Source organism: Herpailurus yagouaroundi, unplaced genomic scaffold, assembly GCF_014898765.1.
Source record: "Herpailurus yagouaroundi ecotype Mexico unplaced genomic scaffold, PumYag 159, whole genome shotgun sequence".
Classification (NCBI taxonomy): Eukaryota; Metazoa; Chordata; class Mammalia; order Carnivora; family Felidae; genus Herpailurus; species Herpailurus yagouaroundi.
In genome coordinates, this window is record NW_024412400.1 from 64,282,731 (window position 1) to 64,295,986 (window position 13,256).

General features: G+C 42.1%; 1 protein-coding gene across 10 annotated transcripts in view; it reads right to left on the bottom strand.

Annotated features, from left to right (window-relative positions):
* TNIK (TRAF2 and NCK interacting kinase) overlaps positions 1-13,256 on the bottom strand; it is a 399,001-nt gene that overhangs the window by 52,098 nt on the left and 333,647 nt on the right. For 9 of the 10 annotated variants that reach the window (XM_040480740.1, XM_040480737.1, XM_040480736.1 and 6 more), the window contains 3 exons: positions 11,932-12,096; positions 9,505-9,744; positions 6,494-6,600 (listed from right to left, as the gene is read on the bottom strand). In XM_040480740.1, coding sequence (XP_040336674.1) covers positions 6,494-6,600; positions 9,505-9,744; positions 11,932-12,096 — 512 coding nt within the window. The remainder of the gene's footprint in view (positions 1-6,493; positions 6,601-9,504; positions 9,745-11,931; positions 12,097-13,256) is intronic. The other variant, XM_040480745.1, reaches the window with a different exon arrangement.

Sequence of the window (13,256 nt, forward strand, 5' to 3'; positions counted from 1 at the left end):
TGTGGTGTGGTAGCAGGATCCGGCTACTTGCTTGAACACAGCACTCCTTTGGTAATTTAACCAATACCTTTCTGTGAAACAGCTGCTTTGTGAGATTGGTTGGACCAGTATGAGGGATGGAGGACAGCACAGGTCACAGGTGTGAGATGCAGCAGAATTCTAGACGTGAGAAACAGGCAGCGGAGACAACAGTGAAGAAGGCAAATCTCTGCATGCTATGCGTGAAAGAGCCCGTAAGTATTGTCGGAGTTTGGGGAACGATGAATGCAGCCTGGGGTCGTTGAGGTGGTGTCAAGAAGGAGACAGGACTTGACTGGGACTTTGAGGAATAAGCAGGAAGTCTGGGGGAGCGCCTGAGTGAAGATGCAGGGGCTGTGATTTTTCTGGGGCTAGCTGGTGTAGAGAGGACACCCACCCTGATGGAGTACTAAGTCTGTGTTAGGATAGCCTGGAAGAGTGGGTCATCAGAAGAAATGGATGCTTTATGCAGCAGTGCCTGTAAAGCTTGGTAGAGCACACAGGTCTCCCCCTGTGTGCAGGCTTATGGATGACTGGGGAGGAGACATGCAGGCTGACCAGGTGGGAGGCTGCTGCCATATTGATGATATAAGGCCTGGGCCCAGGCTGTCAGAGAGGGGCCTGGTCATTGGCAGAAGCAGCTGGCAAGTGCATGTGTCTCGGATGGAGCTCAGAGCCTCTTTTGGCATGAAATTAATTGAATCCCATGGGTATTAAATCCGTGACCTGGGCCTCATTAGCACAGGCCCTTCTTACTGGAGCGAACCAGCATGGGTGCTGATCTTAATAGGTTGCTATTTTTGCTGCTGGAGACTGAAAGAAGTATTTAGTGTCTATACAAACACACATAGAAATAGGGGAAACTTCAAAATGCTTTTTCTATGTTATTTTTTTTTTTTTGGAAAATATAAGTATTTAAAAAAATTTTATTAAAAAAATTTTAAAAACATTCTAATTTATTTTTGAGAGAGAGAGAGAGACAGAGGAGGGGCAGAGGGAGAGGAGGAGGGAGAATCTCAAGCAAGCTCCGCACTGTGAGCACAGAGCCTGATGAGGGGCTCAAACTCATGAACTGTGAGATCATGACCTGAGCTGAAATTCAAGAGTCGGACACATAACCAACTGAGCCACCCAGGCGCCCCAGAAAATATAAGTATTTTGATAAAATGTCATACCATTCATATTTTTCTTTTCCTTATTGTATAGTAATCTGGTCTGGCCTTGGGGCCAAGAAGTCTGAGATAAATGCCTTTAGAGGGAATTTCAGAAGAATTCTATGAAATAATAGATCTCTCTTGTTCACATATCAACTGAAACTACTCAGATCCAAATGTGTAAAAACTTGAAAACATTCATATATACTTCTTCAAATGCTAACTTTTGGTTCAGACATTTGCCATCCCACAGACAATGCCACGGGCCTGTAAAACACACAGTAAAGTGAAGATGTGGCAATTATTTCATTTACTTGAATCATATAAAAAGTCAAAGCAGAAAATTAGGATTACAAAGTGATTTCTTGGCCCAAATACTTGGGCCAAGTCTGTAATTAACTGGCTGACTGCCAAAATTCACTTTACTTTGTTCTGTGATGACACAGCCAATGAGAACAAATGAGCCACAGGAAGAGAGGTTTGGGATGGGACAGAGAATTATTTTTTTAAATTAAGCATTTAGTCATTGGGTTTTGACTCGGTGCTTCTGGCTTACTTTAAATCTTTTCATATTCTGAATGTACTTGTTTGATAAAATTTTAATTTGCTTTAAAAGAACACATGAATCAAAGTTAAATATTAAGGTACCTGGAATTTTTTAAAACGGTATTTTAAAAAATGAACAAACCAAATCTTGATTTAAACTCAACTCATCACTCTGACACCATAAGGCATCTGGGAGCCCACACAGCAGGTAGGAACTGCACACAGATCTGCATATGCATGAGACAGGAGGGCAGGAACAGGTGTGTGGGGTTATGGTGATGGGGTGGAAACTGTCAAAAGCACCTAATGATATCAGTACCAGCTTGAGTAGGAAAGTTTGGGGGCTATAAATAGGTTCTATGGGACAACAACCACTAAAAGGTAGTCAATACCACAAGATGAGAATCAATAACCACAGGATTAAGAGGAGCTATTAACATTCTCACTCAATTACATGCTGGGAAAAATGGAGGCAAAATGGAGGCAAAATGAACAAATCAAGAACCCTCTTTCCTTTGGGAACACGATGCAGCAACACCAGCCGTGTTTATTGCAAAACAGGTAAGCATGGCATGGTACTTAAGAGTGTGGACTTTGGTGCCACAGAATGGTTGTGGACAATGGTTCAAATGGTGGCTCTATCACTTCATAATATTGTCACCTTAAACAATTTAGTTAACTTGTGTTTGTCTCAGTTTCCCTTCTATAAAATAGAGGTGATTATAGCCACTACCTCACAGAGTTGCTATATGGTTTAAAGTTTATTTATTTTGAGAGTGAGAGCATGCACACGCACGAGCAGGAGAGGGGCAGAGAGAGAGAGAGAGAGAGAGAGAGAGAGAGGGAGAGAGAAAATCCCAAGCCGGCTCCGTGCTGTCAGTGCACCAGATGCAGAGCTCGATCTCAGGAATGGCAAGATCATGACCTGAGCTGAAATCAAGAGGCAGACACTTAACCAACTGAGCCACCCAGGCGCCTGTTAAATGGTTTAAATTAGTTACTATTTGAGATGCACACTGAAGAGTGCCTCACAAATAAAGATGTTCCAGATGTGTTTCTTAAATAAAGAAATAAATAAAAAAACCCAAACCAATCGGAAGGCAGGGATGCAAGGGGGTTGCCCAGTAACACTTTCCTGACCAGCTAATGTCAGCACAGCTGTATTCCTTGACACACACAACGATTCTAAGACATGTTCTTTACAGGGCTCTTTTTGATTTGGTGTAGTGTGTGTAGATAGGGGAAGTGACATAATAGGGAGTTTTTTTTCTGGGAGAAGGAAGGCTTTTGAAAATAGTGAAGCTCTGCTTTTTCCTCACGTTGGAGGCATGCTTGCATCTCCCATTTTAACTCACCTCCAGAATCTTCCATTCAGGGTGCCAAGTAGCTTACTGACTTACACATACTGTTTCCTACATTCTCAGAAATTAGCATACATTCTGCAGTTACTGAATATACAATATCTTGCTTGGAGTTCATTAGTACTTAAATTCAGGAAGCAAAAACTGAGCTCTTTAACCATTAGGCTCTACTTTCTAGTCTTCCTTTTTCCTGCTGGCTTAGCACAAAAGTGGCTTATTTCTCACTCATATCACAATATATACAGATCAAACTGGTCTCCTTGGTGGTTCTTCCTCAGGTGGGGACTTGGGGACTCAGGTTCCTTCCATGTCCAGACATTATTGTCTTTTTCTTTTTTTTTTTTAATTTTTTTTTCAACATTTATTTATTTTTGGGACAGAGAGAGACAGAGCATGAACGGGGGAGGGGCAGAGAGAGAGGGAGACACAGAATCGGAAACAGGCTCCAGGCTCTGAGCCATCAGCCCAGAGCCTGACGCGGGGCTCGAACTCACGGACCGCAAGATCGTGACCTGGCTGAAGTCGGACGCTTAACCGACTGCGCCACCCAGGCGCCCCAGACATTATTGTCTTAAATTTGTGGTCCCTACATTTGCTACAAAAGAAGGGAGCCTCTGCCTTCTTCCTATAATTCACATATTTACCTCAAAGCAAAGGAAGAAAGCAAGGCAAGAAATAGAATTTTGCCCCTAATAATGCCTATAGCTCCAAAGGGTAGCAGGTATGGTATATCCTCTGACCCATGGGCCCTAGACTCAGGTGGTCTTGGTTGAGTCACTGACTCCCAAGGTCCCATGCAGCCCTGAACACAGCAGGTCCTCAGTATACATTTGCTGAATTTAGCAAATGAAAATAATAACAACAAAACATCGTGAATTTGTCCTTTATTAGATGTGTGATTTTTCTTGGGATCCATTCTTACTCTGTTAATTTCCTGCTTTCCCTTGAGGATCAATTTAAGGAGAAGGGCCGGGAGGATAAAAAGGAATACTGACCAACAACAAGAAGTATAGTTCATAAACATGGTAAAGGATGAATTCTTTAAAAGCAACCCTTTGTCATGGCTTCGTGGATGGCCAGTTGCCTGAAGAGTGGTACAAAAAGAACTATGAGAACTTCATTAAGACCAATATAAGATAGGAGAGTGTGTTTTACAGTAATGCCCCCAGCCAATCACATCTCCCATCGTCCGTGCCCTGTGTATTTTCTTTAGCGCACTGACTCAGGGCTTGCCCACATGACTTGTGGTTGCCAATGGGACATCAACAAAGATGACGCAAGCAAAGGCTTGAAAAGTGCTCCTGTACTGGGGCCCTCCCTCTCGGGAGGCTGTCCTGAGATTGCCAAACAGTAAAGAAGACCAGGATGAAGGTCCACATGAAGGTACAGCTGACCTATCAGCTCAGCGCAGCTGCATAAGTAGCCCAAGTGAGACCAGCCGAAAAACTTATTAGCCAACCCAGAGAATCACAAGAAATAATAAATTGTTCCTATTTCAGACAACTAACTTTTAGGATGTTTTCTTATGAAGCAAAGGCAACCGAAACCAATAAACCAAAATCCTGAAGTAATAAACAGTAAATAACCAAAGAGTAAATAAACCAAATCCTGAAGCTTTAAAAAATGCAATCCAATCTAGACTGGCAAAGTCTGATTCACATCTTAAGTGTTGGTCATTTGGTGATAGCAAGAAGTAGGGGGTCCGGGAGGATTACTCTAGTTGGCAGAGATGGGGATTCTCCACCCCCTCCCCCCCAGTGCCTGATTTTCATTGTAGGTAAATAATTATTACCTCTTAGCTCCCTCCCTCCCTTCTCTGTAAGCTGTCGCACAAAGTTTGCATTCTTTGGACAAAGTACAAATTTAAGTGGTTCCGAGGGAAAAGCTCATGTTTTACAAGCCACTGACCATCAAAAGCCAACTATCTTGGGCCCTAGTGTCATTAAAATAACACTTCAGAGGGAACAAAGAGCTGCTTTTTATTTGATTATATAATGATAGTTCTCTTTCTTTTTGGTTGATAGAAAGGAAAAAGATTTTAGTTGAAATGACGCTTGATCTACAGCCGCTAAAATTCTAAGCAACTGATCCCATGACCAGAGCCTTGAGGGCAGGGTCCAAGGGACCAAGAAGCACGGATAATTGGGGGCTTATTGCTGCTCGAAGAGGGGGACTGACAAAGTTCACGCCCGCAATCCCAGGGCTGATGCTCCTTTGGCTCCCGGTCACAGTACACTCTGGTCTTCCTCAGCGCTGCTTAGCAACGCCAGCTCAGGCTGGAGCTGACAAGTCACTGGGAAAAAAATGGCTCATTCAGAGCTTCCTGCTATTGGCAATCCCACTCAGAATGGGCTAACTTCTTCGCCCTGAAGGGATTACTGTTCTTAGTACAGTTCCATCTTATTTTTGGACTGACCTCTTTCTAAAGCTCTTCATGTGAAGAGGAATATTAAAGCTTCATGATCAAAAGCATTCCCTATATTACAGATACGTACAAATAATCATAACTTTCATTTCCAGTCTCTCGTTCTCACTAGCTAGGGAGAGTCCTTCTCTCGTGAACACAGTGAAGAAGAACATAACGGCCTGCCCAAGCTCATCCTTTTTATAGTCTCAGTAGAAACCATTTGCTATTTCAGTTGATCCTAAAAAGTGGTGTATTCATCATGAAAAATCTGAGGGAAGCTCGACAAACTGGAGAAGCAAACGGCATAGAATCAGCTCAGATACAGTACAGATATTGCTTCCTTTCCAGATTCTCTTGAGACCTCTACACCAACCGGTAGGTGAATGCAGTTTCCTCACTGTAGGAATATCCACTGTTGATGGAAAATTCTAGGAGAGCACAGAGTAGCGGTGGAAGCATAATTGTATCTCAGTGACCCTCCATAATGCCAAAGAGGTGATTTTTTGCTAAGAAATAGTTCTTTTGTAATTTGTCAAGCTAGGGAGCTCTGCAGCTGGCCACGAATACATTTCTTTGGCAATTACTTTGTAATGTCTTAATGGCTCCGAGGGTACATTTCTTGACCTGATGCTAAAAATCACCTCAAACCAGGCTGTCTTGTTCTGCTGACTTCATGAAATGGCCTCTTAAGTAATGGTTTGGGGTATTCCAACCAGACTTATATTTGCAATTTTACTCTCAAATTTTAAAAATGAGGTACACTTGGTTGGCTTCTGGGATGCCTCACTCACTCATTTATTCATGAGCCCTCACTCTGCACTGATTTCTGTGAAAGGTGACTGAAGAAATAAAAGGTGTATCTTCCGGCCCCACAGAAGCTTACCGTCCAAGTGCCCAGTCAACATGCGTCTGAAGTGAAACAAGGACAAAACCAATTTTTAGGAAAGCAATAATGACAGTGGCAGGTGGGGTTTTTTCCTCTACCTTAACCATCTTCCTTCCCTTACCTTGCTCTGATGGGTTGAGATCCCAGTCTGGGTCCCAGAGCACTACCATTTCCAGGAGAATTCTTTCTGGCTAATGCTGGGGATATAGAAGTTGTTCTTTGAGGCACCTGAAAGAAAACCGGAATTCAGAAATATTTTCCATAAAATAGCTCCCATAGGCTCCTACCTGAAAAGCAGCCTAACCCTTTTCTAAAATTTACCAGGAGTTACAGAAACAGGCAAGCAATAGTGTTCATTTTTCAAAGAAATATTTAACTCCCTAAACACAATCAGACAAAAGACACTGGCTGAGGCACATTCAGCCATCACAAAGGAGTACGGTAACTATAAAAACAAATTAAAAAGGAGACCAAGCTAATTATTTTGATTCACTGGGCTAAAATAACCGACCTCCTTTGCTTGTGTAAGAGTGGTGAATATCAGATATTTCTTTGGGGGTACCATCAACTCAGCTGATCATTGGAAATTTCATCAGATGAGAGTCATCCAGAGAAGCTGAGCTACGTCACAACTGATAAACAGGCAAGGAAATGATGACATCTGGGGAGAAACTAGGGTATCAGGCTAGAACTTGGGACATAAGCCACATGTTGCTGAGCTCAGAGAAACTACTTCAATAGATTCTATATGTTTCAATTTCCTAATCAACTTGCAATCACTAATTAGAAACAAACCCCTAGACACTGTGCTTTGGAAGGTCAATTTGCAAATGTAACACAAAACAGGATTAATATTGAAAATACTGGCAGGGTCTTCAAAAAGACTATGTGTGTATCATCAGACACAGAGTAGGAACATGTATCATTATTAGCTTATCTGACGAGGCCTAAGGTGGAATTTATGTATGTCTCATTTCATTAAACATTTTTAATGAAATCAAATATTGTAAGTGTACTAAAGGGGCCCAACATGAGGGAGGAGAATAATACTGTATGAAAGTGAGCAGGAAATGAAAATGTAGATATCCCGTGATAGCTAATTGGGTTAAACATTTGTCAGGTACTTCCGTTTCATTCACTTCTTGGGGCTCTTTTAAAGTGGGTTTGTGGTTTTTTTTTTTTTTTAATGTTTTTATTTATTTTCTAGAGACAGAAAGACAGAGTGTGAATGGGGGTAAGGCAGAGAGAGAGGGAGACACAGGACCCAAAGCAGGCTCCCGACTCCGAGCTGTCAGCACAGAGCCCGACACGGGGCTTGAACTCACGAACTGCAAGATCATGACCTGAGCCAATGTCGGGTGCCTAACCGACTGAGCCACCCAGGTGCCCCTAAAGTGATTTGTGTCTTGCACTAGATATTTTAAAAATGTGCTTTGTGGGGCGCCTGGGTGGCGCAGTCGGTTAAGCGTCCGACTTCAGCCAGGTCACGATCTCGCGGTCCGTGAGTTCGAGCCCCGCGTCGGGCTCTGGGCTGATGGCTCAGAGCCTGGAGCCTGTTTCCGATTCTGTGTCTCCCTCTCTCTCTGCCCCTCCCCCCTTCATGCTCTGTCTCTCTCTGTCCCAAAAAAAATAAATAAACGTTAAAAAAAAAATGTGCTTTGTTATAACATTATTGGTTAACACATTAAGTGATATTTAAGATTAATATAAATTTTGTTGGTTATTATGATGCATTTTAAGATAAAGACCAGGAAGATTAGTCAGTGAAGTGAAGCAGAATGGCCAAATCAGAGTTTCCACCCGCTCAAATTAAATATTCCTTTTTCTTTTTGTAAACTTAAATCATTGTAGAGAAGAAAGAATCTAACAAATTATTAAAACTAAAACCTTTGTATCGATGTAAAATGTTCTCCCAGAGTTATAAATGTATGCCTACATGCTTTCAGAGAGTGGACCACTCACTTCCATTTTCAGTTTTTCTGGCTCTCGTGACACTTCTCTGCCTGTTCTATTTTCCATATTGGACTTTGCTCCCTAACTAACCTTTTCTGATGGCATCTCGGCTTCCACAGAAAGAGAGCACCAACAAAAAAGCCATGATCAGCTATTTTCATTTCCAAAACAACGGAAATCCTGTTATAATATCCTTTTGAGTAGAAGATGAGGAAGCATATTTGAAGATCATTGGGTAAAAAGTATTATTTCTTCCTGGAATCAACAATGGCACTGATCTTTGGAAATTGTGGGACATTCCATTTGTCATAGATCCTATGCTAAGTTCAAAAGAAAGGGGAATCTTGGACCAGGAAAAATCTAATGCAAACATTTCTCCAGTATTTTGAAATATTTCCAAGATGTCTGTAGTGAGATACATGACCACATTACATAACAACTTTTGGAATGAGTAACAACTGGTTTAGGTAAAAACAAAAGAAACCAATCCCAGGGTTATTCTGTCCGGTGGATGGCTAGTCATTTCACCCTACAGTTTTATCCTCAGGAATTAAATTATGACCCGGGCTAGAAGGAACTTGCCTTAAACAGCCAATTTTAAGAGCAATACTATCTTCTGAACACCTGCAATCTGATTTCACTTTGTGTTCTTATTAAAAGTAGGAATAAATCAATTTTCTACTTTTTATCTGCAAGTTTTCAATTAGTCTAGATGTAGATTCAGTCACCAGTGAAGATATCCATTTTTCTATTTCTCCTTTTTAAAGAAAGCTATATACCCAATGTGGGACTTGAACTCATGACTCTGAGATTAAGGGTTGCCTGCTCTACTGATTGAGTCAACCAAGTGCCCTTATTATTCTATTTCTTAATATGGATAGTAAAATAATAGTTTGGAATGCTTGAGATTGAGAGTTCTAATTCTGGATACAGGATAGATGTTTCCAGGTCACTCAATCTATATGAGCCTCCATTTCTTGGGAAATGAAGGTCAGAAGTGATAAATGATAATCCAAGTCTTAGCTTGGGAATGAGGAGGGATGAAAACAGGCGTGGGCCGTGCTTTGACTTTCTCGTGCTCCTCATTACCATAAAAGGTCTGGAATAGAGGTAATAATACCAATAAAAAACAACGATGACCATGACAGTAATGATGATAAAAGCAGGCCACACTGTTACCTTTGGTGGAATGTCTTCTTCCTGTCGTAACCAAGAGCTTCGGTCAAACTTCTCAATGCGGGTGGGGAGAGGAGGGTTTTCAGAGGTGGGATCCGAGTTCTGGCGTGGCATCTCAACACGGTGAGAGGTCACGTTCAGAGCCTCCTGAAACCCAGAGAGGCCCTTCGTGGGCTGCTCATGCACCGACTGGGAGGCGGTCAAGGCAGGTCCCTGGGATTTCACAGCTACAAGATGAGGAATCTAAGCATCGAACCAACATTAGAGCAACAGGATTAGAAGAAAGAGTAGATCAGCTAGTACCTCATTCAGTGGAAGGGAAAATCAAATCTTAGGGAGGACAGACAAAGAGGCCATCATAGTTATCTCCAGCATACTTTCAGAAGCTTTTCCAAATTTCCCATTTACAGACATATGTAGGGCTGAACCAGGGTGCTTGGCAAAAATTAAGTGATTTACTCGGGATTGCTAAGAAGTCAGTGAAATGAGTGTGGTGACAATGAGAGCAATTTTCAGTGAACATTTACTGACCAGCAAGATAACGTATTTAAATATTTTTTTTCTAACATGATAAACTTCCTCCTTCAACACCCTTAACCTGACATTAGAGAGTACTCTGTAAAACAAGAAATGCTCTGAATATCTTACTTCTTAAGAACTCACTAAATTCACCATGAGGTAGACACAATTATGTCATCATTTTACACATGTGAATGGAAGGTCTAGAGAGGTTAGATAACAACCTAGATCTCACAGCTTATAGGTGCTGGAGCCTGGATTGGAACTCACACATACCTCATGGTCCACACACCTAACTCTGCATTATTCTGTTTTCCGGTAAGCTGGTTCTTACCACCCACAATACTATGTATCTCTCCACACCAAGATGTTTTTTTTCCGAGTTGTAAGTCACACAATTTGGCATGCATTGATATTGTTCATGCAGGGAAGACATGCCATCTTCTGGTAGAAATGTGGCTCTTTAAGACAAATCATTAAACTCAAGAGTTCACAGTGCTCTTGACCATTAGAACTGCTCACATTTTATTGCTACTGCTTCTGTAAGCCTGTCTACTTCTCCACCACAAAGGTAAATTACCTGGGGATGGGAGCCATGTCCAACATGGTATCTCTGAGTCTAGCACTTTGCCTGGCATGTGGAATGTGGTCAATAAATCTTGGCTGGGAAAACACCTACAGTACTTCCTAAATTCAATAAACACTAATCTAATATCTGATTTGTGCAAGGGGCCTATCAGGCCCTCTCAGTGCCAGACCCCTGGGGGGCATTTCCACAGTCCTCTTCCATTAGCCTAGCCCCATTCCTTTTGCCCTTGAGGTCTTACCCCTGGAGCAGCCTTGCCCTAGCCTCTTCAGACCATCTTTGGTCTGAAATCTGAAATATTATTAATTATAGTTCAGTGAAAATTCTCAAAGTCTAGTTCAGGTGAATGTTATGCTTCAACCAGAATAGAACTGTAACCAAATTTTTCTTAATGTTAATTAGCATGAAATATAATAAACAAAAATATTAAAACAAAGCATATTTTACAAATAGAGCACAAAACCACAAACCTACTTCAAAAGAGTTTTCAAAGACGTGTGGGTGAAACCAGCTGCATTATCACCTTTGTTTTTCATAAAATTCCATTCTTTACTTCACTTCCTATTTCATTTTCAGTATTTAAAATTTAAGAAGCCTCCTAAAACCTCCAGAAACATCTCCCGAAGTGGAGTACCTTTTTTTCTTTTTTAAATAGCTTACAACAGTGGCTCTCGAGTCCTAGACTGCATAGGAGCACCCTGGGGGCTTGTTAAACCACAGACTACCAGGCCCCCACAGAAGGTTGGAGCAGCAGGTCTGAGGCGGACCCAGGAAACTGCATTTCTACCAACTTCTTGGGTGACGCTGATGCTAATGGTCCGGTTTCCCTTTGGGAAACACTGGCTTGGAAGACACAATTTTATCCAAGTTCATTTACTTTTTCTGGTTAAAGATCATACCAAAATCCCAATGAACAAAAGATAATATAATAGTTTATATATAACATATATATATATATATTTTTTTTGTGTGTGTGTGTGTGTGTGTATACATATACATATATACACGACTATTAGCTTGGTAATTATAACTACAAGTATGCTTGTTCCTACCTTGCAGACACTCCCATAGGTCTCCAGTGAGGCCAATTTACCAAGAAATGACTTTGTGGTTGGCTCAAAGTTAAGGATGGGTTTTTTTTTTCTTTCTCACCCCTTCCCCGTCCCTCGAATCCAGTGGGGTCTCCTCTATTTCTATAGATTCTGTATTAAGGGCCATTGTTTGACTGGTCCGATGTGTGAATCCAAGTTACAATCCCCTGTTGTTTTCGTAGGCTTAACTGTACACCCTATTGAAATGGCTAATGGAACAAAGGGGAGAGGTACCTGGGGATCGACTGGTCTGAGCATGGGAGGTGTCCGAGCAGGCTGAACCCCACTGATACTGAAGGACTCCGACCTTGGAGGCAGGTTGGGGTCAGATATTCTGTTGGCAACCTTGTGAGGCATGGCAGGTGAACTCTGCCGGTTGAGCCTTGACCGCTCTTCTACCTGGAAGCAAAAAACAAAACAAAACAAAACAAAGAAAAACAAAACAAACAAGAAAAAAAAGGTGCTTCAATGGATAAATGGATAGAAACTGATTTGCTTCCTAATAAGGATTATCTGTAGTCACCTGCACAGCCATTTTTGTGTCCCTCTGGTCAATTTGTTTTAAGGAACCCAAACTCTTCATACCTGTTCTGCATCAAGAACTTCTAAAAAAAGCTATTTTCTGTCACAGTAAACCCTAGCCCCCAAAACACAGAACACATAAGCCATCTGGTACCCAGTTATCTTGTGCTGTTTCAGTGAACTGGGAATTTGGGACCCACTTAAGAGTTTATCTTGCACTGACTGGATATTGTCTTACCGACTGGTCGGTTGCAAAGCCATGGCGTCAGTGAGGGAGACACTGGTGGGCATTAAGATTGCTTGGGAACAGGGGTGCGTGGGTGGCTCAGTCATTTGAGTTTCGGACTTTGGCCTCACGGTTTGTGAGTTCGAGGCCAGCATCAGCATTGAACCCTGTGCTGACAGCTCAGAGCCTGGAGCCTGCTTCAGATTCTGTCTCCCTCTCTTTCTGCCCCTCCCCCACTCACACTCTGTCTCTCTCTCTCTCTCTCTCTCTCTCTCTAAAAAACAATAAACATAAAAAAAAAAAAGATTGCTTGGGAACAGCAGAAAACTGCTTTCTCATGGGACAGGAAGGGAAGACCACTAATGGTGTGTTTCCTCACATGCCCTACTGATAAAGCAAGGGAGTGTTTCAAGCGCTCCCTTAATGAGCTGGACTGTCTTCAGCAGACTTCCTGTATTGTTTCTGTCTTTTAGGATCCTTCCCTTTCACTTGTCTCCCTGCTCCCTAAAATATGTCGTTCCATTTCCACCCAGAACTTCACTGCCTTACTCTCCACCCTCCTCCCTGTTTGTCCACGTGTGGCATTCATTCTTGCTTCTCCCCTTCTTCTCTCCCCGCCTCCAACCCTTTTGCTTCTGTGGCCGCTTCATTTCCCTTTCTTGCTGAGTCTCTCCCAACCCAAAGCAGATAACTAATCAGAAGTGTTTCATAGGAAAGGCTCACAGTCCCAGGGAATGCCCTTTTTACAGGTAAGATTCCCCTCGGTACATGTCTGCAGCAGACTGTCACAGAGGATATTTCCGAATGGAAA